Below are 23,825 nucleotides of genomic sequence, written 5' to 3' on the forward strand. Positions count from 1 at the left end.
CTATGAAGATATCAAAGGGAAGTTACATCACAAATGAATTGACCTTGAAAGAACTTAACTATAAGTACGTCAAGTCATTATGCTGTACACCTTATATGTTATATGTCAATTATATGTCAATAAAACTGGAAAAAAAATTCAACTATACATATTTAGATAAACAAACAACACAAAACATATATGTCATTCAACATGGCCTCTAAACACAAGCCATTTCTGGGGCGCCTGGGTGGCTCAGTCGCTTAAGTGTCTGACTCTTGATTTTGGCTCAAGTCATGATCTCAGGGTCGTGAGATTGAGCCCCATGTCTGGCTACATGCTGAGCATGGAGCCTGCTTGGGATTCTCTCTCTGTCCCTCACTCTCTCTCTAAAAAAATTTTAAAAATAAAATAAAAATAAAAATAAACATAAGCCATTTCCTTCCTTGGATGTTCAAACAGAGGTATCATGCTCTAGTACCAAACAAAGAAAAATTAGCTCTAGTGGATTAATTAAGGTCAAGTATTAAAAAAAAAATCCATGTAGTCTGTATCAGTGGGCAATTTAAAGTATTTTCAAGGCCATAGTAGTTATTGATTTGGACTAGCCCTTCTCTCCTTTCAGAGTAATAAACTATTTGGCCACATATACGTCTATCTGGGATAAAACTATTATTTCCTGGCCTCCCTTATAGCAAGGTACAGCTATCTGACTAAATTCTGGCCAAAGAGATGTGAGAAGATGTTTTAAGTGCAAGCACTTGAAAGGTCTTGCCCTTGAAGAAAAGGGTATACCTTCCCATCCCCTTCACCTCCTTCCCATTGGTTAGAATGTGGACATGCTGAACTATCTTGTACTATATAGGAAAGGGCGTGCCCTAAGTATGGCAGAGCCACAAGATGGAAGGAACCCCCCCAACTCCAATGATTGATTTCATGAATCAAAGCCACCAGACCAATGTACATTTTTAAACCCACTGCTATTTTAGGTAAACTGGAGCCCCAGAGTGTAAGTAGTGGAATTGAGGATTAAATCTAGGTAGGCAAACCTGAATTTGAATATTATGGATTCTAGGAGGAATTCCAAACACTCTTTTTGGATGCTCCTGTATTTTTATTAAAAGTAGAAACTAGGGGCTCCTGGGTGGCTCAGCTGGTTAACGGTCTGCCTTCGGCTCAGGTTGTGATTCCAGGGTCCTGGGATCGAGCCCTGCATTGGGCTCCCTGCTCAGCGGGGAGCCTGCTTCTCCCTCTCCCCCCTGCTCATGCTCTCTCTCTCTCTCTCGCTATCTCTTTCTCCTTAAAATAAATAAAAATCTTAAAAAAAATAGAAATTGGTCACCTATGATTTTCAGTTCTCTGTCATAGCAGTCAAACTGATATCCTTATGTATAAAACAGAAATGATGATGGTCTCTATGTCAGAGGCTTGTAATGCACTTGGCATACCTAATGTGCAACCAGAATAAAAGTTAAGCTGGCTTTCACAGAGTACTTACTTTTTTCATGTGCTCCTGTGAGAATATTGTCGCTCTGTAGATTGCATAAAAGCATGCGGCTAAAACGGCCAGAACAATACAGTTCAAAAACAGTCTCAGAGAGTAAATCCGTATCGTTTCTTCTGATGTTCTTTCTGCTATCTTCTGCCGTATTCTTTCTTCTTCCAGATCTGCCTGAGGGCCAAAGAAAACTCATCCGTGAGCATGGGGTGAAGGGATATTCAGGGGTGGAACCTGTGATTCATCGTCATACCCCATCCATCCATCTTGAAGACCTTCCTTAAATAAAAAAAAAACGATCTCCGTGTAGATATCTTCCCAGACCAAGCCCAACTAGCTTTCATGTCTACTAAGGGTCTAAGTCAAGGTAGAACCTCCTAAGACGGCAGGGAGGGGCGCCTGAGTGGCTCAGTCAGTTAAGAGTCTGCCTTCGGCTCAGGTCATGATCCCAGGGTCCTGGGATCGAGCCCCGTATCGGGCTCCCTGCTCAGCAGGGAGTCTGCTTTTCCTTCTCCCTTAGCTTTTCCCCCTCACTCATGCTCTGTCTTTCAAGTAAATAAAATCTTTAAAAAAAAAAAAAGTCTGCAATTAGACTTCGCAATAACTGTGAAAACAGAAGCATAACCTATCCATGGCATTACTTAGATGTAGTTATGTCATTCCTTTAGACAAAGAATACATTTTGTTTGAGCCCTTCCACGTCACTTTATTATGCTTTTGTTATGATCATCTCCTCCTTTTTTGGGTGGGTTTGTTCAAGATACCGTTTGTTCCTCTTTCTCCCCTTATGAATCTGGAAATTCTCTTGTACTTTTTCTTATTCTCTCCACTCCACCTTATCATCATAGCATCCCCTCCTAGTTCTAGTTTCTCCTGGTGTAAGTGATGCATGACAGCTTCTCATCAGGTGGAAAAATAGCAGTATAAGGTGGTGGGGAAGGAGGGAAGACACCATTCCCTCCCACTCACCCTCGTGTGCCTACCTCCTGCCCATCCCCAGTCCACCAACTCCATGCTTCGGTGAAGATGATCAACCTCAGGAGGCAGTTCTCTGTGGAAAGTTCTTTTTTTTTTTTTTTTAAGATTTTATTTATTTATTTGACAGAGAGAGGCACAGCGAGAGAGGGAACACAACCGGGGGGAGTGGGAGAGGGAGAAGCAGGCTTCCTGCTGAGCAGGGAGCTCGACACGGGCTTGATCCCAGGACCCTGGGATCATGACCTGAGCCGAAGGCAGATGCTCAACGACTGAGCCACCCAGGCGCCCCCTCCGTGGAAAGTTCTTGAAGATGACACGGGAAACTTGCTAAGCACTAGAGACAGGCTGGCCTGCACCCAGCTCCTCTGCAAGCTGCGACCCCCCGGCTTTCCAAGGCACGACTTGGCTGGCAAGGAACCCGCCGAGAGAAAACCCAGCAGCACTCACTCGGAGCTCGTACCGCAGGCTGCTGTGCTTCAGGTCCGCCATGCCTCGGTTGGTGATGCAGAAGTCCCAGCCGGCAAAGATCTTGTTGCAGTAACTCTGGAAGTGCTCCTCACTCCGGATCAGGTTGATTTTGAACCCTTCCACCGACCTGGCCCCAAAACACGATGACCCTTCTTAGAAGAACAACAAAATACAGGCCCGTGGATTGGCTTTGTTGACCATGTAAAAAAGTTACACATGGCTGCATTTTCCACTCGTTTTGGCAGGGACCAGTTTGGACAATGCTACATATGTGTGGCAGCTAACCAGGTAGCTCATGGTGGAAAATCATTTCCTTTCATCTATCCAAGGGCTTTTCTCATAGTTGGAATAAAATCCAAACTCTTTAACACAGCCTAGAGATCGTGCACTATGCCATCTTTCCTCCCATACGGCCATGCTGCTGGGATGACCATGGCTTTTTTCCCGTTCTGTAAACTCACAAGCTTCTCTGGCCTCAGGGCCTTTGTACTTACAGGACTCCTCTACCCATTCCTCAGTCAGTTCTTCCCCTGCCTCTTCCCATAGATGCTTTTTTCCCATCATTCAGGTGTCAGCTCAAATATCCCTTCCAAAGATTCCTCACCACTCCTTCTAAAGTTGTGACCCCCCACTTCAGGTTAGTCTATTTTCTTCACAGCATTGAATCTAATCTGCTATCATTATGTGTTTATTGCCTGTAGCCCCTTATCCTGACTACATTTTAAATTCCCTGAGGGCAGGTACACAAGCTGTCTTGCCATGTTTATATCTGGAATGCCTGGACTGTAATATGACCACTATCCAGCTGATGGATAAATGAGTAAATGACTTAAATAGTAAAATAACCAAATATTTAGTGAGCACCTGTTCAGGTCAGATGCCATGCTGTTGCACACTTTGTAATTTTAATTCATTTAACTAAAATTTAAATAAAATTTAAAAAATTTAATTAATATTCCTTGCTATTCATTTCTTGGGAATTGGCATCTCCCACTGAACCGCCTGTCTACCATGGAAAATACGAGGTTCTCGTATGATCTTGACCCACTGGCAATAGTTGAAGGGTCAGAGTTGGGTACCTGAATGAAGAGCCAACACAGCTCTTCAAAAGGATTTCTGAACCTGTGACCTTGGGAGTCTACATAAGGAAACTGCCACCAGGAGAATCACCAGGGATGAAGGAGCCCTTGCTTTTGGTGGTTTGGAAGACATACCCATATCCTTATCCTTCCTATAATTTGGAGTTTCCTCCCTTCCTTGGTTCTCTCAATTCCCCTTTACTCTAGTTAGTCAGAGTTGGGTTTCTGCCACTTACAACCCAATAGAGAACTGATTAGCAACCACACCAGATCAAAGAGAAGGTCACGTTACAGCCCTGACACGTGTGCAATAATGATTTGGCTGTGGTTCCAGCTCCCAAATCTTCCCTCCGTTACCTCCAGATCTCATTGGCCTACAACATACTCACAAACTTTTCTTCCCATAACCCTGTTATGGGACTCTGGACTCTGCTCATCATTCGAGCAATGGCTCCCAGAGTCCACAGACCACCAATAAACCCCAGCCATCAAGGGTAATTCAAAAAGAATGTGATGACCTGATAAATTTTACCTTTTCACTATCCAAAGAAGGCTCAGGGCCAGGTAGGCAATTGTGCTTAACAAATAAGCCAGGGGCAGATCATAGGTGAAGTTTTGAAATTTTACTCCATCAATGGTGTAATGTCCATAAAAGAGGCAGGTCTCCTCCAAGAAACCCTGAAACAAAGCCAAAGGCATGAGGTCAGACTGGTTAAGTTCACTGCAGGGAATCAGGAGACCAGTCTCTACCTCAAGGAACCCACATTCCAGTGTCATAAGGAGTGCTCAGCTAGTGTCTGGGGAACAAAGCATGGATAAAACCTGAGTATTAAAAATACAGAGGTGTTGGGGCGCCTGGGTGGCTCAGTCGTTAAGCGTCTGCCTTTGGCTCAGGTCATGATCCCAGGGTCCTGGGATTGAGCCCCACGTTGGGCTCCCTTCTTGGCGGGAAGCCTGCTTCTCCCTCTCCCTCTGCTTGTGTTCCCTCTCTCGCTGTGTCTCTCTCTGTCAAATAAATAAATAAAATCTTTAAAAATAAAAAAATAAAAATACAGAGGTGTGTGATCCAAAAATGAAGTTAAGAAAACAATTCCGTGTGCAACAACGCAGAAAGGGTAACATACTTAGGAACAGATTTAACAAATAAAGTGTAAATCTTACACTCTTAAGACTAGAAAACATTGTTTAAAAAATTAAAGATCTAGGGGTTAAGCATCAGACTCTTGATTTCAGCTCAGGTCATGATCTCAGGGTGGTGAGATCGAGCCCTACGTTGGGCTCCACACTCAGCACAGAATCTGAGATTCTCTCTCTCCCTCTCCTTTTGCCCCTCTCCCTGCTTACGCGCTCACTTTCTCTCTCAATAAAAAAATAAATAAAATCTTTAAAAAAAAAAAAGAAGATACACAATGGTCAATAAGCATATGAAAAAACATGCTAAGTGAAAGAAGCCAGAGACAAAAGACCATGTATTATAGGATTCCATGTATATGAAATGTCAGGAATAAGCATTGTGTAGACAGAAAGTAGATTCATGGTTGCTTAGCACCAGTTAGGATTGGTAGGGGATATGGAAAAGGTACAGCATTTCTTTTTAAGGCGATGAAATTGTTCTAAGATTGACTAGCAATGACAGAACTTACCTGTGAATACAGGAAAAAAACACTGAATTCTATACTTTAAATGGGTGAATTGTATGCTGTGTGAATTATACCTCAATAAAGCTGTTACCAAAACCAAACCGAACCAAAAAAACCCAAAGGTGCCCCACTTGAAAATATAGCACAGAAAAGTTCCTGACTACTTAGGGAGGAAATAACTGAATTCTTCACATGCCTCCTTGGGTAGCGGGAAAATTCTAGGAGAGTGGGAAGACAGTATATACAGAAAGCAGAAATAGTATATTTAGTAGATGTAGTACACAGATGTTCCGTATAGCATTGTTTATAAAGGGGGAATATGGAAGCAACAGGGGACTGGCTAGACCATGAAAAACCCATACAAAATATGAAGCAAGACCGTATGAAGTAAGTACATGAGAAAGGTGGAGAAGGCTATGAGCCAGCGTTAAAGGTTCGGTGGCCTCTGGGGAAAGGTAATTTCACTTTTCACGCTATAAATTCTGTACTTTTTATGATAACCATATATTCTTATACTGAGTATTAAAGTAAATTTTTTATTAGAAGAAAAATGTAGAAACAGAAGACTCCACCTTTAATTCTCCTGAAGGCTGGGCCCACCGGCCATAAAAACTTGCCCAACTACACGAAACCAGTTTTTATCGCCCCAGGTTGGTATCAGGGCTGTCATTGATATCTCCCTCAAAATAATTAAATATTATAGGGCAAAGATCCAGTGGGCCTGGAAAAGAATCTTTCTGATTTGATCATGAGCCCACCTGTTTTCAGCAAAGACAAGCCAGCGTTTAAAGATTCATTCCCGGGTGCCTGGGTGGCTCAGTCATTAAGCGTCTGCCCTTGGCTCAGGTCATGATCCCAGGGTCCTGGGATCGAGCCCCACACTGGGCTCCCTGCTTGGCGGGAAGCCTGCTTCTCCCTCTCCCACTCCCCCTGTTTGTGTTCCCTCTCTCGCTGTGTCTCTCTCTGTCAAATAAATAAATAAATCTTAAAAAAAAAAAAAAAAACAGACTTTGGATTTCGGGGAATGTATACGGACATGTACAAATGTGGTGTGCACACGTACATATGAGCACATATCTGTATGATGCATGTCTCTGTGTGTGATTTCTGGGAGGAAGAGCCATGGCTTTCAGCTGGGTGGTCTGGGACCCTGACGTGTAAGGTTTTACAATGTCTGAGAAATTAAATAAATTCTCTCTGGGTTTATTTCCACTGAAACGTCTTTCTTTGGGGGAACTCAGTATTTTGTTGCAAGTCAATACAAAGGGGGCAGGGACTAAGGAATGGCCAGTGGCTGAAGCCTGTTTCCTATATGTTCTAGCAGCAGGTGGGTGAACATTATCCTTGCTGATGAGGTCACTGCAAATCCTGTTCCTTTTACTAGTATTTGTGTCAACTCTTGTGCCTGGCTCTCACCACAGACATTCAGGAGCCTGATCTTTAAATTAACCTATTTTCAGCCTATCGAAGGTCCAAATGCGGAATTATGTTAGAATACTTACAGTGCCAGAGAGCAAGTCTATGACATAACTATAAAAGTAAATGAGTCCAGAGCTACTTATTGGATAAACTGTGCATTGAACATCTGTAAAAAACAAAAACAAGAACATCAGTGGAAAAGTTTTACAGTCGCTACAACTTGGCTATCATAATTTGTGTATAAAGGCACGCACATGTATATACATTTAGAGATGTTAGTATGTCTTTTTCTATATGTTTTGTATGTGGGTCTACTTACAGTGCACATTCTCTGTCTGTATGGGTATTTTGTGGTTTGGGGTTCATGTTTGCACATGTTTTGGAAGATGTGATTGACATAACTGTGATTCCACTGTAAGTATGACGAATTTTAAAAGATCTCTACATGTGTATAAATAAACACGCAGCTTCATTAAGACAACCTATATGTTTACATAGGCATAAATAACCAAGAAATCATTTGAGTACCAATTTTAATGACACTACCTTATCCCTGAACAGCTAATTCACTTTCCCTGTATCAGTGAGCCATTGCTGCATAACAGAGAACCACAAAGTCTCAGTGACTGAACATACCAAACATTTATTTTTCTCATTCATGGAGCTGCAATTTGAGTTCATTGAGCTGATTTAGACTGAGCTAGGATGGATCCCATGCCTCCAGCTGGGCTCAGGTCTGCACTATATGACTTCATTCTGGGACCCGGGCTGAGGCAATGGTTATTTGGTGATGCTCTTCTCATAGGCAAGCCAACCACACAAGCTGTTTCAAGCTAATACTCCATTGGACAAAACCAGCCACACGGCCAAGTGCAATACCAATGGGGGCAGAAAGTATCCTCTGCCCACAGTGGGCGGCCCTACAAGTCACAATTACAGGGGAGTGACAAATTGAGAAAAATAACCCAATCCACCACCCCTACTCTGGGCCTTAGTTTCCTATGTTCCTTCGCTAAAGAAGGGAGTTGAACCAGTTTCTCCAAGACCTTGGGTAGTTCCAAGGTTCCAGTTCTGCCATTTTATAATTCTCACATAAGTCAGGCTCTGACTCAGCTCGCCTACTTCTGGCTCCTAGCACAGAGCTTGGTACCTAGAAGGGAATCAATAAATGTTTGTAGAATGACAGAAACTCTCCCTGTTTGACAGCGCAGGATGCCCAAAAGATGGGACCTATGTTGAGAATTATGGCATAAACGTCTCAAAGTTACTGGAGTTGGAGTAGGTGATATCACGTGTGCTAAATTTTCCACTTTCTTAGCCGCAGTGCTCCTCCCAAATGCCTTGCTGAAATCAGGAGGGGCCAAGTGACTTGCTTTGGGTAATGAGATGTGGCAGAAATGACAGGTGTCATTCCAGGCAGGAGTTTTACAAGCCAGTGTGTTTGCACTGGCCCTTTTTCTTTTGGACATAGTGACCATCAATGGTCCAGAGAGAGGCTGCTCCATCAGCTTGGGCTCCAGAGTGAAGACAATACGGAACAAAGCCACCACCAAACAGTGATGGACACGTACTAGGAGTGAGAAAGAACCTTTTGTGGTTATTAGTGCTAAGAGTTATGGGGTCATTTGTTTCTGCAGCATAACTGAGCCCATCCTGATGCAGGCACCCGCAACTTAGAATAGAAAGATTTCCAGAGAAGGAAGCATTGTAGATAGGTACACAGTGGCAAGAACATTCTCACAGCAAACCAGGCCTTAGACTCACCCGTGTCTTGGGACGGAATGACCACAAAAGTGCTGTTGGTGATGTTGTATTTGGTGAGCAAGACCGGGAGCAAAACCAGCATAAAGATGATCAGAAATATCACCAAATTCAGCAACACAAGAAACCGCAAGAAGGAGAAATAGGACTGAATCCCAGTGCCAAATTTCCCTGGAAAAAAGAAATCCAGACATCACTGACCAGGAGTATTGACCTACACACGCGTTACCCCCAGTAGATCCAATCGGCCACAAAGCTGAAGTTGGAGTGATCTTGGTGGGGGAGGGAGGAAGAAATATTTTGTTTTTCTACTGTTGGCTTTAAGGTTCTCTTTTCTAAATCTACACTTGACCTTGAATTAACTACTTGACAGTGGTGTGAGGCAGGACTCAATATTCATCTTTCCTTATCTGAATATCGAATTGACTCAGTACCATTTACTGAAAAGACTACCCTTTCCCCACTGAATTGCAGCAGTGCTTTTGTAACTGAGCCTAAATGTATGAATCTATTCCTGAATTCTCATAAGCCACGTTCTGAACAAAAACCTCCAGAAAGGCCACCACTAAACGAGAAAGGAAGCTGGGGCATGGTGGCTGGACCCCTGGACTTGGAAGCTTGATGGCCTGAATCAAATCCTTCAAATCCTGGGTCTGCTTCATCCTAGCTGAGTGTACTTTGGAAAAGTATTTTAACCCCTCTTAGCCATGCAAATGACACCTATATGAAATGTTCTTAAGAGGATTAACTAAGGCAATATGAGGAAAATGTTTAACACAATGCCCCGCTCACAGTAAAAGCTCAAGGGGGGGGGGGGGCGCCTGGTTGGCTCAGTCAAGCATCTGCCTTGGGCTCAGGTCATGATCCCAGGGTCCTGGGATCAAGCCCTGCATCAGGCTCCCTGCCCCGTGGGAAGCCTGCTTCTCCTTTCTTCCATTCCCACTGCTTGTGTTCCCTCTCTTGCTGTGTCTCTCTCTGTCAAATAAATAAATAAAATCTTTAAAAAAAAAAAAAAAAGCTCAACCGGGGCTAGCTTTTATTATTTCGCTCCAAACATGATGCTGTGCTCAGATCTCAGAAAAAGTACACAACTAGATGGTTAAGTTTTAAGTGAGCCTATGAAGCCCCTTGTGATTGCATTTACATTCCCCCAATAAAACAATTTAAAAAGGTATTTCGTTGAATTAAGGTATCAAGAGTATTTTATAGTTTTTTTTAAATAAAGATTTCATTATTTATTTATTTGAGCGAGAGAGAGTGTGCGCATGAGTGGCGGGGAGGGACAGAGGGAGAGGGAGAAGCAGACTCCCTGCTGAGCAGGGAGCCTGATGAAGGACTTGATCCCAGGACCCTGAGATCATGACCTGAGCCGAAGGCAGACGCTTAACCATCTGAGCCACCCAGGCGGCCCGAGTACTTTATAGGTCTTAAAATAGTAATAATGACAGCATTTCTTCCATTCATCGTGCCACTTGACAAAATCCCCACTTCAGCAGATTTGAGGAGTTGTTTGTAAATAGTTTTTGCTTTATAAGACAAACTATGTCATCCTAAGAGGAATTTCCCCCCGGCTCTGCTATGTCATCCAAATGTTTCAATGTTTTTTCCTAATTTTATATTTTGGCACAATTTCTAGTTTCTATATACTCGCTATGGACTGAATTGTATCCTCCACTCCCCACCCCCACCCCAAGTTCACATGCTGAAGCCCTAACCCCTAATGTGATGGTATCTTGAGGTGGGGCCTTTGCGAGGTGATTAGGTTTAATGAGGTTGTAAGAGTGGGTCCCCATGATGGGATTTAGTGGCCTTACAAGAAGAGGCATCAGAACTCAAGCCCTCTCTCTCTCTTTCTCCCTCTTTTTCCCCAAGAGTGCACAAAGTTGAGGTCATGTAAAGACACAGTGAGAAGGCAGCCTGGTCTTGAATTTCCAGTCTCCAGACTATAAGAAAATAAATTTTGGGACACCTGGGTGGCTCAGTCAGTTAAGTGTCTGCCTTCGGTTCAGGTCATGGTCCCAGAGTCCTGGAATCAAGCCCCACATTGGGGGGGAGGTCCCCACTCAGCAGGGGGTCTTGCTTCTTCCTCTCCCTCTCCCCTTTCCCCACTCATGTTCTCTCTCTCTCTCAAATAAATAAATAAAATCTTAAAAAGAAAAGAAAAGAAATTTCTGTTGTTGCGGCCACCCTGTCTATGGTATTTTGTTATAGCAACCAGAGCTCACTGACCATACTACAACCCAATTCTTACCAATATGGAAAAGTAGGGATCTTCAGTATTTTCAGGGCCATGGGCACCTTTGGCAGTCGGGTGAAACCTAATGAACCCCATCTCAGAATAACATTTTAAATGCACCAAACAGGGGTGCCTAGGTGGCTCAGTTGTTAGGCATCTGCCTTTGGCTCAGGTCATGGACCCAGGGTCCTGGGATCCAGCCCCGCATCGGGCTCCCTGCTTGGCTGGGAGTCTGCTTCTCCCTCTCCCACTCCCCCTGCTTGTGTTCCCTCTCTCGCTGTCTCTCTCTGCCAAATAAATAAATAAAATCTTAAAAAATAAATAAATAAATGCACGAACTATTATATGTTAGCTAACTAGAATTTAAATAAAAAATTGGAAAAAATAAATGGAATCATATATTTTGCATATATATGATAAATAAAATAAAATGAAATAATAAATGCACCAAATACAGGGGCACCTGGCTGGCTCAGCATGGGACTCTTGATCTCAGGGTTGTAAGTTCAAGCCCCATGTTGGTTGTAGAGATTACTTAAAAAAAAAAAAAAATCTTAAAAATAAAAAAATAAATGCACCAAATACAAATGGACATACGGTTATAATATTAAAAACCAAATTTGTGCTAAAATAATGCATGAGCTTCTTCATTAGCACATTAAATAACAAGATCTAGTGGCCAATCTTACAGATTCCCTGCTGCAATTTCAAAGTAGTGATGAGCACAAGTGATATTCCAAGATAATACAACTGGAAGGAATAGGAAAATATCTGATTTTCCTGGGGATGAAGACACAGGTTCTGCTAATCCTAACTAGTGCCATTGCTCCCATTCATCGTGGAAGGAAGTGCTAAATTTCATCTAGAGCTTAGAGGAAACGAAGCTGTACGTTCCCCCAGGCACAGAAGTCTTCCACAGAGGAGCATGTGCAGAGTGGGGGGTATGGTACCTTCTATGCTGCGAATGTCCTCCCGCCACAGCTCCAAGTGGGTGGTCATCTCACGAGCCTTCCCTATGAACCTCTTCCAAGACTTGCTGCTATACCGTTTCCACTGGTCCCACTCAGATAAATACTTCATTTGGGTCTCCTGAATGTTCCTGCATTAAAAAACAATCATGACAATGATCAGGAAAGTGTCATCAAGCCTCAGCATCAAATAAAACCCCAGCCAAGAGGATGTGGAAAACCTGGAGCCCTCATACACTGCTGGTGGAAATGTACAACGGTGTAGTCACTAGGAAAAACAGTCTGGATATTCCTCAACACGTTAAACACAGAATTACCATTATGACTCGGCAATCCCACTCCTAGGTAGATACCCCCAAAGAACTGAAAACAGGGTCCCAAACAAAAACTTGTACATAAATGTTCATTGCAGCACTATTCACAATAGCCAAGAGGTGGAAACAACCCAAATGTCCACCAACAGATGAATGGACAAACAGAATGAGACATATCCATCCATACAATGAAATATCATTCAACCATAAAAAGGAATGACTATCATGTACTGATACAAGCCATAACTTGGATAAACCTTAAAAACATCATGCTAAGTGAAAAAAGCCAGTTTCAAAAGGTCACGTGTTGTATGATTCCATTTACCTGAAATGTCCAGAATGGCAAATTTAGAGACAAAGAGTAGAGCAGGGGTTGACAGGGGCTGAGGGGAGGGGAAACAGGAGGAACTGGAGACAACAATGAGGCTCTGGGGGTGTTGCAGAGCCAGAAGATGGAAGGAGCCTGGGTCCCTGAATGACTGCAAAGCTCCCCCTTGATCTGAACCCAGGACTTTTATGTGAACAAGAAATAAACTTCTAATACATTGAGCTAGTACATGTTTGGGTAACTTTGTTGCTGCAGCTTGGCTGACCCTAAGTAATACATTTTTAATTACGTGAACTCTTTAGGAAATGTATTCCGTGCATAAAACCTCTGCCCAAAACATACATCAGATGCTTTCTAGATGGCCACCAAACAAACCTTAGCCTCCGCTTCTCAGAGATGTTCAGTGCATACTTCCGAATCGACTGGCTATTGAGGTTTTCGGTGATTCCTCCCTCCAGCTGGGAGCTGTACGAGTCTGTCGGCTTCAGCAAAGTGCCACTTTGCTTGTCTCGGGAAAGAATGGTCGTCCTCCTGCGTGCAATGGACCGATAGCTTGGCAATTCTTGAAGGAAATTCACAGGTGGAGAAGAAAAGCCACTGGAGTCCAAAGAGAGGTTCTCTGGGCAAGACAGAAAAAAAGAGAACCATCAATAACCACAGAACCTGGGAGCCAATAAAAAAAAAATTTTTTTTTTGCCTACCTAAATCATGCAGACGGTCACCAGTCTGCGCCCCTGACAATAGCATTTGTACCTTCATTATTCTATTTACCAGGATGGTGCTCAGGACAATGCCATCATCTGCAAATGGGTTCACTTTCAGCAGCTGCATGTGCAAATACACTTTAGGTAACATGATATCTGAGTTCTAGTGTTTGGATGCAGCTACCAGCTAAATGTGTGACCTCGGCCAGTTATCTAAACTCATCTACATTTGTCAGATGGGACTAGTACTATTTGCCCCAACTATCTTCCCAAAGTGTGGGCTATAATGATATATAGGATAAAACTCCGAAAAGCATAAAGCATTATGCAAATGCATAGTGATACCATCAACAGCAACAATAATAATAATAATAGTATTGACAGAGCACTTCCTGTGCACCAGGCATTGTGTTAATAGCTTCACACGCACTCATGGATCTGGGCTGGCCGTGGGATCTGCTCGGACCAACAGAATGCAATGGAAGTGATGCTGGCCAGTTGTAAGCCTTGCTGGCTTCGGCTGCTCTCTGGATCCCAGCTGCCACCATGTAAACAAGCCCAAGCTGACTTGCTGAAGGATAAGACCATTGGAGCAGGGACGATTGCCCCAGCTGAGACCATCCAGGCCAGCCTACAGCCAGCTGTCACTCAGCTGACCGTAGATGCTCACACATACTGAGGTAGGTACTATTATCAGTCCCATTTTACAGATGAGAAAATAAAGTTGATGGGTTGCCCAACCCCATGCCCAGGGTCCTCAAAGCTCTGCATGGTCAGATTCTTGTCTGTGTCTGCAGTTCCTCAAGCTCTCTGCCCTCCAACCACTTATTTTTTAGGATCTTTCAAATACGAAGATGGGCCCTGTTTCCTCCTCAGAGACTTTCCATATGCTGTTCCCTCTGCTTGGAATGCACTTGCCATACCTATTTATCCTATTAGCTCCTACTCACACATCACTTCCTCAGGGAAACCGCCCCTGCCGCACTGCACTATTACCGGTACCTTGTTACACATCCCCCCCCCAACACTAAGTCCTTTATAGCACATCACAATTTGTAAATAAATACATATTTGTAAATAAATTTATTTGTGTGACTGTGTGAGTACATCTGTCTCCTCCAGGAGACTGGAAATTCTCCAAAGGCAGGGACTGTGATGATGTCTTCACCACTGCACCCCAGGACCTAGCACCATCCTTGATTCAGGGAGGAATTCAATAAATGCTCATTGGACGGGTGGGTGGATGGATGGATGGGAAGATGGATGTGTGGGTGAATGGATGGGAAGATGGATGGATGGATGACATTACTAATTAGCTCATGCTTAACCTGTGAGTGGGGGCGCTGTGAACAGAACCAGGTCTGCCTGACTCAAAAATCTATATTTGCTCTACTACATCACGCCACTGCTGGAGGCCAAGTTTTGCTGAGCCTTATGCAGTGGTCTAAGAAGGGAGGGCCTTCCACTGAAGTTGAGGGACGCTACCTTCAAGATGGGTTTTATGCCTGATCCAATTTTAGTTGTGGAAAGACTACCTTGAATGGAGACAGGACACAGGGAGAGGAAGTAGGAAACAGTCATAATTACCTAAGTAATTACCACCATAGGCAGCAAAACTTTTTTTTTTTAAAGACACATACCCAAATTTTTTTTTTTTTTTAAGATTTTATTTATTTATTTGACAGAGAGAGAGACACAGCGAGAGAGGGAACACAAGCAGGGGGAGTGGGAGAGGGAGAAGCAGGCTCCCCGCTGAGCAGGGAGCCCGATGTGGGGCTCGATCCCCGGACCCCGGGATCATGACCTGAGCCGAAGGCAGACGCTTAACGACTGAGCCACCCAGGCACCCCTAGGCAGCAAAACTTTTAAGACTTAATATTAGATGCTAAATTGCTTGGGTTTGAATGCTAGCTCTGTCGATTATTAGCGTGTGTGTCTTTGGGAAAGTTACTTAACCTCTGAACTTCAGTTTCCTTATCTCAAATACTCATTCATTCAACAAATATATCTACCATGTGTCCGATCTGGAGTTAGAGATACTGCCATGAACAAAGCAAATGCCCTATTCGCATAGTACTTATATTCTGAGGTGGGGGAGGGGAAGATTAGACAGTAAATAGGTGATGAATATTATGCCAGGAGGTGATAAGTGTGAAAACAAAAACAGAGTGGGGTAAGGAGACAGGTGATAGGCGGAGTGCACCGGTTCTGAGAAGGTGGGTCAGGTATGGTCTCTGTACTAAAGTAGCATTTAAGCTGAGGCTGAATAGAGGGCATGAGCCCTATGGATATTTGGGGAAGAGCATCCCAGGAGAGGGAAACAGCAAGTGCAAAGACCCTGAGGCAGGGGTGTGTACGGCATGCTTGAGGAAGAGCATGGAGACCTATGTGGCTAGAGGAGGATGAATGAACAGGAGCCTCATAGGCTCTGTTGTTGCTGACCTCCAGTGAGCCACACCAGCCCCTCTGCAGTCCCCTTGAATCTGGGCTGGATCTGTGACTTGCTTTAGCCAAGACTGCAACAGAAATGTTGCTCTGCCAATTCAAGCCTCAAGCCTTAAAAGGGCCTGGAAGTTCCCACTTTCGTGCTGTTGGGACCCCAAGGCTGTCGTGTAAGAAGTCTGCCAATGTTGCTGGGACAACCATGTGGACAGGAAGAGACCCAAGTGTCCAAGGAAGAGACCCAAGGAAACAGTGGACAGCAAGAACCAAAGTCTCTGGCTCTGACCCCAGTGAGCTCTTGCAGCCAGTCCCCAGCCCTTGGGTCATCCTCATGGAGTGCCCCCATGGGTACGAAGAGGCCTTCTGGAAGCTGCAGACCCAACAGACAGGACATGCAGCAGAGCAAACCATCTCTTCCATGCCCTGCTGATTTCCCGGCGCACAGAGTCAGCAGAAACAATAAAACAGGGTAAGCCATCACGTTTGGAGTAGTGTGCTAACAACAATAGGTAACTGGGACAGGGAGCAAGGAAAAGCAGAGGTTATAGAGAGGTGCCTGGGGCCAGATAGAGTCAGAATCTGTGGGCTGGGTTTGACGGTTGGATGTGGCGGACTGAGGGCTCGGAGCCGAAGCCCATCGAGATCTGACCACATTTTCAAGGATCACCCTGGAGGCTGCCCGGCCAAGCATGGGACCCACCCACAGGGGCCAGCCCATGAGCAGTGAAGGCAACCACATGGGGAGAAAGGCAACCAGCAGAGGCCCTGGCATGCAGTGGGCTCATAAATGTACTTCCAGCTAAGAGGAGGAGGGAGGGCTGGGGGGCGGGGGAAACCAGCCAAGGCCACGCTCTCTGAGCTGGAGTCTGACAGAGCAGATTTGGAACGTTGGCCTCTCTGATGAGCATGTTCAGACACAACGGTCAGCTGTCTCACTGCAGATGACACACAGACACGCGCCTGGAACCCTGCCAGTTGCTGGTGAATCTCACTCAACCTTCCACTTCCCTGCCCCTGCGCACCCTGCGGATATGATCCACTTCCATTAGTAACAGCGGCTCCCTAAAGCCAACGTGGGGGGTGGGGCGGGCCGGGGCCTAGAGGCTAAAGGGTCCAGGCCCTGGCTGGAGGCCACTCCTTCTGGACAGCAACAAAGAGCTCTTATTAACCTCAAACAAAGGTCTTTGAGTATGGAGGAGCACTGACCAACTGAATATTCAGCAACTGTAGGGTCAGGGACCAAGGGCGGGAGCTGGAGCCTGGGTTGGCTTGTCACCCACTAGCCAGGCCACCCCGGGCGAGACAAGGACGGTCTCTGGGTCACATGTTTCTCGTCTCAGGAATGGGGTATATAATACCACGGACCTCATCAGCGTGATCATGAGGGTGGCGTTACAAACCAAACCAATACTATTAGCTAGGATTTACTGAGCATTTACCTTGGGCCAGGCTGTTTGAGTACTCAGTATGTGCCACCACACTTAATACTCTGAACTACTCTTTAAATAGAATCATCCCATTTTATGGATGAAGAAACTGAGGTTTGGAGAGGTGAAGGGCCTTGCCCACTCACCCAGCTCGTAAGTGTTGGAATGAGGAACCTATCATGGGTCTTCCAAATGCCAAAGCTGAAGTCCTCAGCATGAAATGATTCGGTGGGCCATGGATCTGAAAGTGCTTTGTGAACACTAAAGATAGAAATTATTTCATTGTTCCTCCATATACTCCTATTCATGTTCCATAACAACAGTCCCTGGTGGAAAACTGGTAGTTTCAAAATGGCCATCATCGAAGAGCAACGATTTTTCCTCTTCAGACGTTCTTGGGAAGTGCTTCATCTTCAAATAGAGAAAAAAAATCACAAGCATACCTTTGAACACAGGCATCATTATTTCTATCACAAAGATCCACCTCCGCTCATTTTCATCCACCACACATCTGTCAAAGCATGATATCACCTGATTTCCCACGCCAACCTGCAGCGGGAGCCAGGGAAGGCTTCACGGCCCCAGCTTTTCAACAGGGAAACTGGGGCCCAGAGAAATGGTGGCTTGCCCCAGGCTTTGCTGTCAAGACAGACTCCCGGTTCTACCTTCTTAGGAAGACAGTTTGCATCATCTCTCAGAGCCTTGCTTTTCTCATCCTTAGAGAATAAGAATGTCTCATTATAGTTACTGTCAGATGTTCTCCCGAGTGGGTCCAGCTGAGATTGTTGTCAGCATGGCCAATGAAGTCCTGTGGTCAGCGTGTGGGCTGCCTGTTGGCCATTTGCATGGGAGGCATGAGCGTTTCTGAGACACTGGGGGGCCTCCATCTAGGAATGTCTAGAATCTGCTGGCCACTGGAGCTGGATTTCAGCAATTAGGAGATTATTATTTAGGTGGGAAGATGACTGGGTAATAACAGGAGATGCGGGGGCAGGGGCAGGCATTAAGTACTTCTGATATCTGGCATTCTTCCAGGTTAAAGACAAAGTTAGTCTCTCTGAGACTTAAAGCAGTGTCTTGCTCATGGAGAGCCCTCCATCCGAAGGATGAATGAATGAATGAATGAATGGGCAGAGGCATGGAAACCTGGAGAGCATCCTTAGGTCCCAACTTTCTTGGCAGCTCTTTCCACAGGTCACGAGATCCTATCCATAGGCATGAACACTCCCAGGATGTGGGCACAGGCCAACTGTGATCTAAATGGGACTAAAACTACCACCAGCCTCCCTCGAGTGCCTGCCAAGAACCTAGCCCAACCGTATTTGGCGCTGGGTTCACTTCAGGGTTTTCTTCCCACTTGCAGAATCATGGAAACTCCTGGCAAGAAGGGACCTTATGGGTCATCTGATTCAGGCCTCTCGCCAGCCGCTGGGGGAATGAGTTCTGTTTGACAAGTTACAGGGAGCCCTTCTCTGCGCGAGGCTCTAGAGAGGAGGAAGCTTTACAGACTTGCTTCCTGCCTCAGTGAGCTTTCACTCACTCTTTCAATCTTATCTCCCAAGTGCCCACTCCACTGCACTCATCCCTAATTCTATCCTCCTCCCTAATTATTCACTTGCACCTTGTCTCCGACCCTCTCCCTCCCCCGCTTAGGACTAGCAACCTTCACGGGGACAGGGAGCCCATCTCTCTCCTGCACTGCTGAGTCCCCAGGGTCTAGCACAGAACTTGACACATGGTGGATGCTCAATAAACACCTGCTGAATGAATGAATGAATGAATGAATCTGGTGTGTGGGGTACAGGCAATGTTCGCTCACCTACCAGGCAGATCAAAGCATGCGTTTAGCATACCAGCAAAGCAGGGGCACCAAAAAGGGACAATAAGATTTAAGGAATTTAAGCACTGAATATTATTCTTTTCTATATGGATGATATATTTTTTTTCCCACAATTGAAAAAAAATTTTAAAGGAGAAAAAACAAGCTGGCAAAAAATAATGACTGGGATGTTGACCGTATATTATATCCTTCCTATTTAAGGTACTTCACACAAACGAGCCCTATTAGAAGCGTGCTTTGCTGTTATTTCTCAAGAAATGCTCAAATGGCTCATGTACATCGGAGTGAGATTACCAATAAGGCAATGTAGACATTGATTTCAGAACTTTTTGGACTTCTTTCCACTCATACTCTTTGACATTGTTTTTATTTTGGATGCTAACTGGAGTACCTCAAGTAATTTGTGCTCACAGCTCACCCTAACCCTAACCCAGGGGCTCACAGTCGAGGGGATCTAGTTGAAGCTACTAGGACATCTCTACCAAGTGGTCCAAGGCCCGAGTTTTATCACTGCCCTCCTCCTGGAAAGGCCACACACCTGCCCATCCATCCATCCATTCAGTCGCTCACTCAAATACATTTACTGAGCAACTGCTATGGGCCATCCAAGCATTGTTCTAAGACTGGGACATAGCCTTGAATATGACACACAAGTTCCCTTGCCTTTACGGGACTTAACATTCTAGCCAGAGGAGACCAACAGTAAACAAGTTAGGAACAATATATTTCAGATGCTGAGTGTGTGTGGAGAAAAATAAGGCAGGGATGGGTTAGAGCAAAGACTACAGGAAGGGAGAGAAAGAGCCATGTGGCTACCTGGGAGAAGAGAGCATCCAAGGGAGAGAGAAGAGCGAGTGCAAAGGCCCTGAGGCAGGACTGTGCCCAGCCAGTTCAAGGAACAGGAGGGAGGCCAGTGTGGCTGAAAGAGAGTCAGCAGAGGACAGTGATGGGGTAAGAGTTCTGGGGAGAAATAGACATCTGTGGGCCATGGTGAGGACTTTGGCTTTTAGTCAAGTAAGGTGGGAGCCATTAGGGGTTTTGAGCAGCGGAATGACATAATCTGACTCAGCTTTAACAAGATCTCTCTGGCTGGCCCTGTGGCTATTTCTGTCCTTGAGCTGCACAGGTTGGCATGGCTATATCCCATGCCAGGGCATCATGTGTCATGCTGCACTGTCCTTTTGCAACGATAGAAATGTTCTATATCTGCACTGTCCAGTATGGTGACCACCAGCCACACGTGGCTACTGAGCAATTGAAATGTGGCTGGTGAGACTAAGGAAATGAATTTTGAACTTTATCAGACTTTATTAAATTTATATTTGCATAGCCCCATGTGGCTAGTAGCTACTGGATTGGACAATGTAGAGAGGCCTCGTTCTTCGGAGTCCAAAGCCTAGTCTGAGGGGAGGATCCAGGGGCCCTGGGAGCCTCCTCCATCTGCCAGACCGGGAGGACCTGTATGAGTCACAGCACCTGGCATCTGGGTGGGGCCTAGGGACTGGCTGGGTCCAAGGCTTTATGACCAGATGAGCAAACAGAGTTCAAGAGGAGTGACTAACCAGTAATCAGAGTAACTCTGGGCCCTGAACCTGAGTCTCCTGGTTTTCAAGTGGGTGGAGCATCCAGTGGGCTATCTGTGGAGCAATCACTGTGATTCTGTCTGTCTGAGGAGGAGACAGACAGAGTGGTTAAGAGCACCACCTCCAAAGCCCACTGCCTGGATTCAAATCCCAGGTCCACTTGCTACCTTGTTGACCATGCCATGCCTCAGTTTTCCCACCTGTAAAATGGTGATAGGAGTTCCCACCTGATAGGACCATCCTGAGGATTAGACGGTTACTATCTGCTTAGAAAAGAGGTCAGCAAACCTTACAATTTCCTTACTATTATCATCCAGTCTCTTGTCATAATTACTCATTTCTGCCATTGTTGCGGGAAAGCAGTCATAATCCGTAAGTGAATGGGCATGATTGTGCTCTAATAAAACTTTATTTATAAGAACAGGTGGCAGGCTGGATTTGGCCCATGGGTTGTAATTTGCAGACCCTTGGCTTAGAGCAGTGCCTGGCACATTGTGCTATACATCCAGTTATTTACTAACGAACTCAATGTACAGAAAGATTTCATATTTGCTGTGAGGGATCTTCCTATGGACCACGCTACCACTTATGTGAAGTGTTTACCTTCTTTGGCCACGATTTCTCCAAAAAAGATTTCCAACATTTCTGGAAGCAACAACAAAAACTAGACTTTACTGAGCATTTACCATGCACCTTGATTATGCCAAACCTTTTATATACTTAGCTCCTGTGATCCTCACCATCACTTCACCGCACGGGTCCTTCTTGTGTGTTACCTTCATCTGGCAACATAGAAAGTTCAGAAAAGAACTTTGCCCAAGGTTGGGCCAAGGTCCGACACCCATGGCAATTAGCGTGGCACCTGGGACATCTTAAATCAAATACACATCTGTCAAATGAACACACGGACACACTGCGTCTAGAGTCACAACATTAATGTCCTTCTGTTTCAGTAGCTTGTCAGTAACTTCTAAGAGCCTCAGTTTCTGGGGCGGGATGGGGGGGATAAAATGGGCAAATCACACTTCCTGAGTTGCTGTGAGTAATTCCAGAAACCTACCCACTTGAGTCCAAAGTCAAACTGCTGACCGGGGCTGACCAGATCCTTAGGAACTGGCTCCTGCCTGCCTGACCTCATTCCCTCTCCTCCTCTAGGCTCCAGCCTGAGCCCTCCTCAAATACACCAACGTCATGCCCACCTCCACCCAGGGCTCTTGCTGGGCCCAGAAGTCTGCACCTCAGAGAGACCACTCTGACTACCTCAGCTAAGTAGGCCCACCCCTCTCTAGCTCATCACCCCTTTATTTCCTTCTCAGCAGGTATGGTTAGCTGTTAACTACCCTATTTTCCTCTTCACCTGAATGTTTCCCCTGCTTGACCAGATGCTTCCTGAAAGCATGTCTCTGGCCCTGTCTCTCTCACTACTTGGGTTCCTCGCCTAGTACTGGGTCATGGTTCAGGCAGGTCAGTTCTCTTCCTCCTGCTCCTCCTCCTGGTGGTGGGGGGGAGCCCCACTGAAGGTCTGGGTGGTCCCACACTCAAACAAAGCTCCTTTATAAAGCAACCAGATTGCAACAAAGCTTACAACACTGAAAGTCATTTCCCCCTTTTATCCCTCTAAATTCTTCACTTCCTGAAAAAAAAAAAAAAAACCCACACACAAAAACAAAAAAAGCCACCAAGGGCCTTTGGGCCTAATCTGGCCTAAGTTGCTGGGCAGAGCTCACTCAGCCTCTTCAGACAGAGGGTAAAAAACAACTCAAGTCAGATGGCTGGCTGGCTGGCTGACCAGAGAACCACTGTGGCCTTGCATGGCCTGTGCAGTCTCCGGCTGCGTCCAGACCTGCAGAAGATCCCTCCTTCCCAGGACACCTTTAGTGACGAGTGACCCTGACCCATGGGCTTAGCCGATGAGGGGAAGAAAATAAACACTACAGGATCAATGGTTACTTGTCTTCCAGTTTAAGACAATGTGTCAGACTGAAACAACCCAAATAGTTGTTAACTATATAACTGATAGCGTAACCCAGAAAGTGTAGGTATATAGCACATGAAGTCATCAAGTCTTACAATATTAAGGCTAGAGAAGGCCCAAATAATAATAATATAATAATAATAGCAACAGTACCATTTGAGTACTCAGTGCCTGCCAGGTGTAGTGCTAAGTCTTCAACATGCTTATCTCATTAAACCCTCTCAGGAACTGGGGCGCCTGGGTGGCTCAGTCAGTTAAGCCGCCGACTCTAGATTTTGGCTCAGGTCATGATCTCAGGGTCGTGATACTGAGCCCCGAGTGGGGCTCTGGGCTCAGTGGGGAGTCTGTTTGGGATCCTCTCCCTCTGCCCCTCCCCCACAGTGCTGCCTTGTACGCATATGCGCACTTCTCTCCCTAAAATAAATAAATAAATCTTAAAAACAAAAAAATCCTCTCAGCAACCCTAGATAGGGGTATGATTATCCCCATTTCAGAGAAGAAAACAGAAGGTCAGAGGGGTAACAGGACTTGCTCAAGGTGACACACCTGGTAATCAGCCACACCGGGAATTTGTACACGGGCTGGGCAGGTTTAATAAAAACTGTCAGATGCTTCTTTATTTACCTTAAAACAGAACAAAAACAAAAAACAAACCAGGTCCCAGCCATCCCCCCCAAGAGAAGGAGTCTAAAGAGGCTGTTTAGTTTTATCCCTTTACCCTTCCTTTACCCTTCCAAGTGTTCCTGCTCCAAAGGCCCGGACCGAGTCCCACCCGGTGGAAAATGGGGTCAATGCAAATACAGTCACCCTCCCCCAAGTGCTGCCCCTTGACGAGGAGAGAGGAGAGGCGAGTGGTTCTGAAGCCATCGCATAAGTTGCAACCTGTCCGGCCACGACATAATGACAATCAGTCCATCTTGGTTGAGTCACTTGGGTTCCCCCGATGAACAATGGGATAATGGTCACAGCAAACCCTCACATAAGGGTTAAGAGTCCCTGAGTTTGGCCAGTCCTTGAAAAGTTAAGTACAGAATGACCACAGGATCCAGTGACTCCACTCCTAAGTATATACCCAAAAGAGCTGAAAACAGATGTTCAGTCAAACACTTGTACCCAAGTGCTCACAGTAGCATTTTTCTTTTTTTCTTTTTTTGATTATTTATTTATTTATTTGACAGAGAGAGAC

At 45.3% G+C, this 23,825-nt stretch overlaps 1 protein-coding gene across 1 annotated transcript in view; it reads right to left on the reverse strand.

The window, feature by feature from the left end:
• Window positions 1–23,825, reverse strand: part of TMC7 (transmembrane channel like 7) — a 45,261-nt gene that overhangs the window by 16,763 nt on the left and 4,673 nt on the right. The window contains exons 2-8 of the mRNA XM_028091698.2: window positions 13,044–13,287; window positions 12,009–12,157; window positions 8,826–8,993; window positions 7,145–7,227; window positions 4,535–4,680; window positions 2,903–3,050; window positions 1,478–1,651 (exon numbers count right to left, since the gene is read on the reverse strand). Coding sequence (XP_027947499.2) covers window positions 1,478–1,651; window positions 2,903–3,050; window positions 4,535–4,680; window positions 7,145–7,227; window positions 8,826–8,993; window positions 12,009–12,157; window positions 13,044–13,287 — 1,112 coding nt within the window. The remainder of the gene's footprint in view (window positions 1–1,477; window positions 1,652–2,902; window positions 3,051–4,534; window positions 4,681–7,144; window positions 7,228–8,825; window positions 8,994–12,008; window positions 12,158–13,043; window positions 13,288–23,825) is intronic.

Source organism: Eumetopias jubatus, unplaced genomic scaffold (assembly GCF_037043125.1).
Source record: "Eumetopias jubatus isolate StellerSeaLion01/CBP00866 unplaced genomic scaffold, mEumJub1_p1.0 scaffold_12, whole genome shotgun sequence".
Classification (NCBI taxonomy): domain Eukaryota; kingdom Metazoa; phylum Chordata; class Mammalia; order Carnivora; family Otariidae; genus Eumetopias; species Eumetopias jubatus.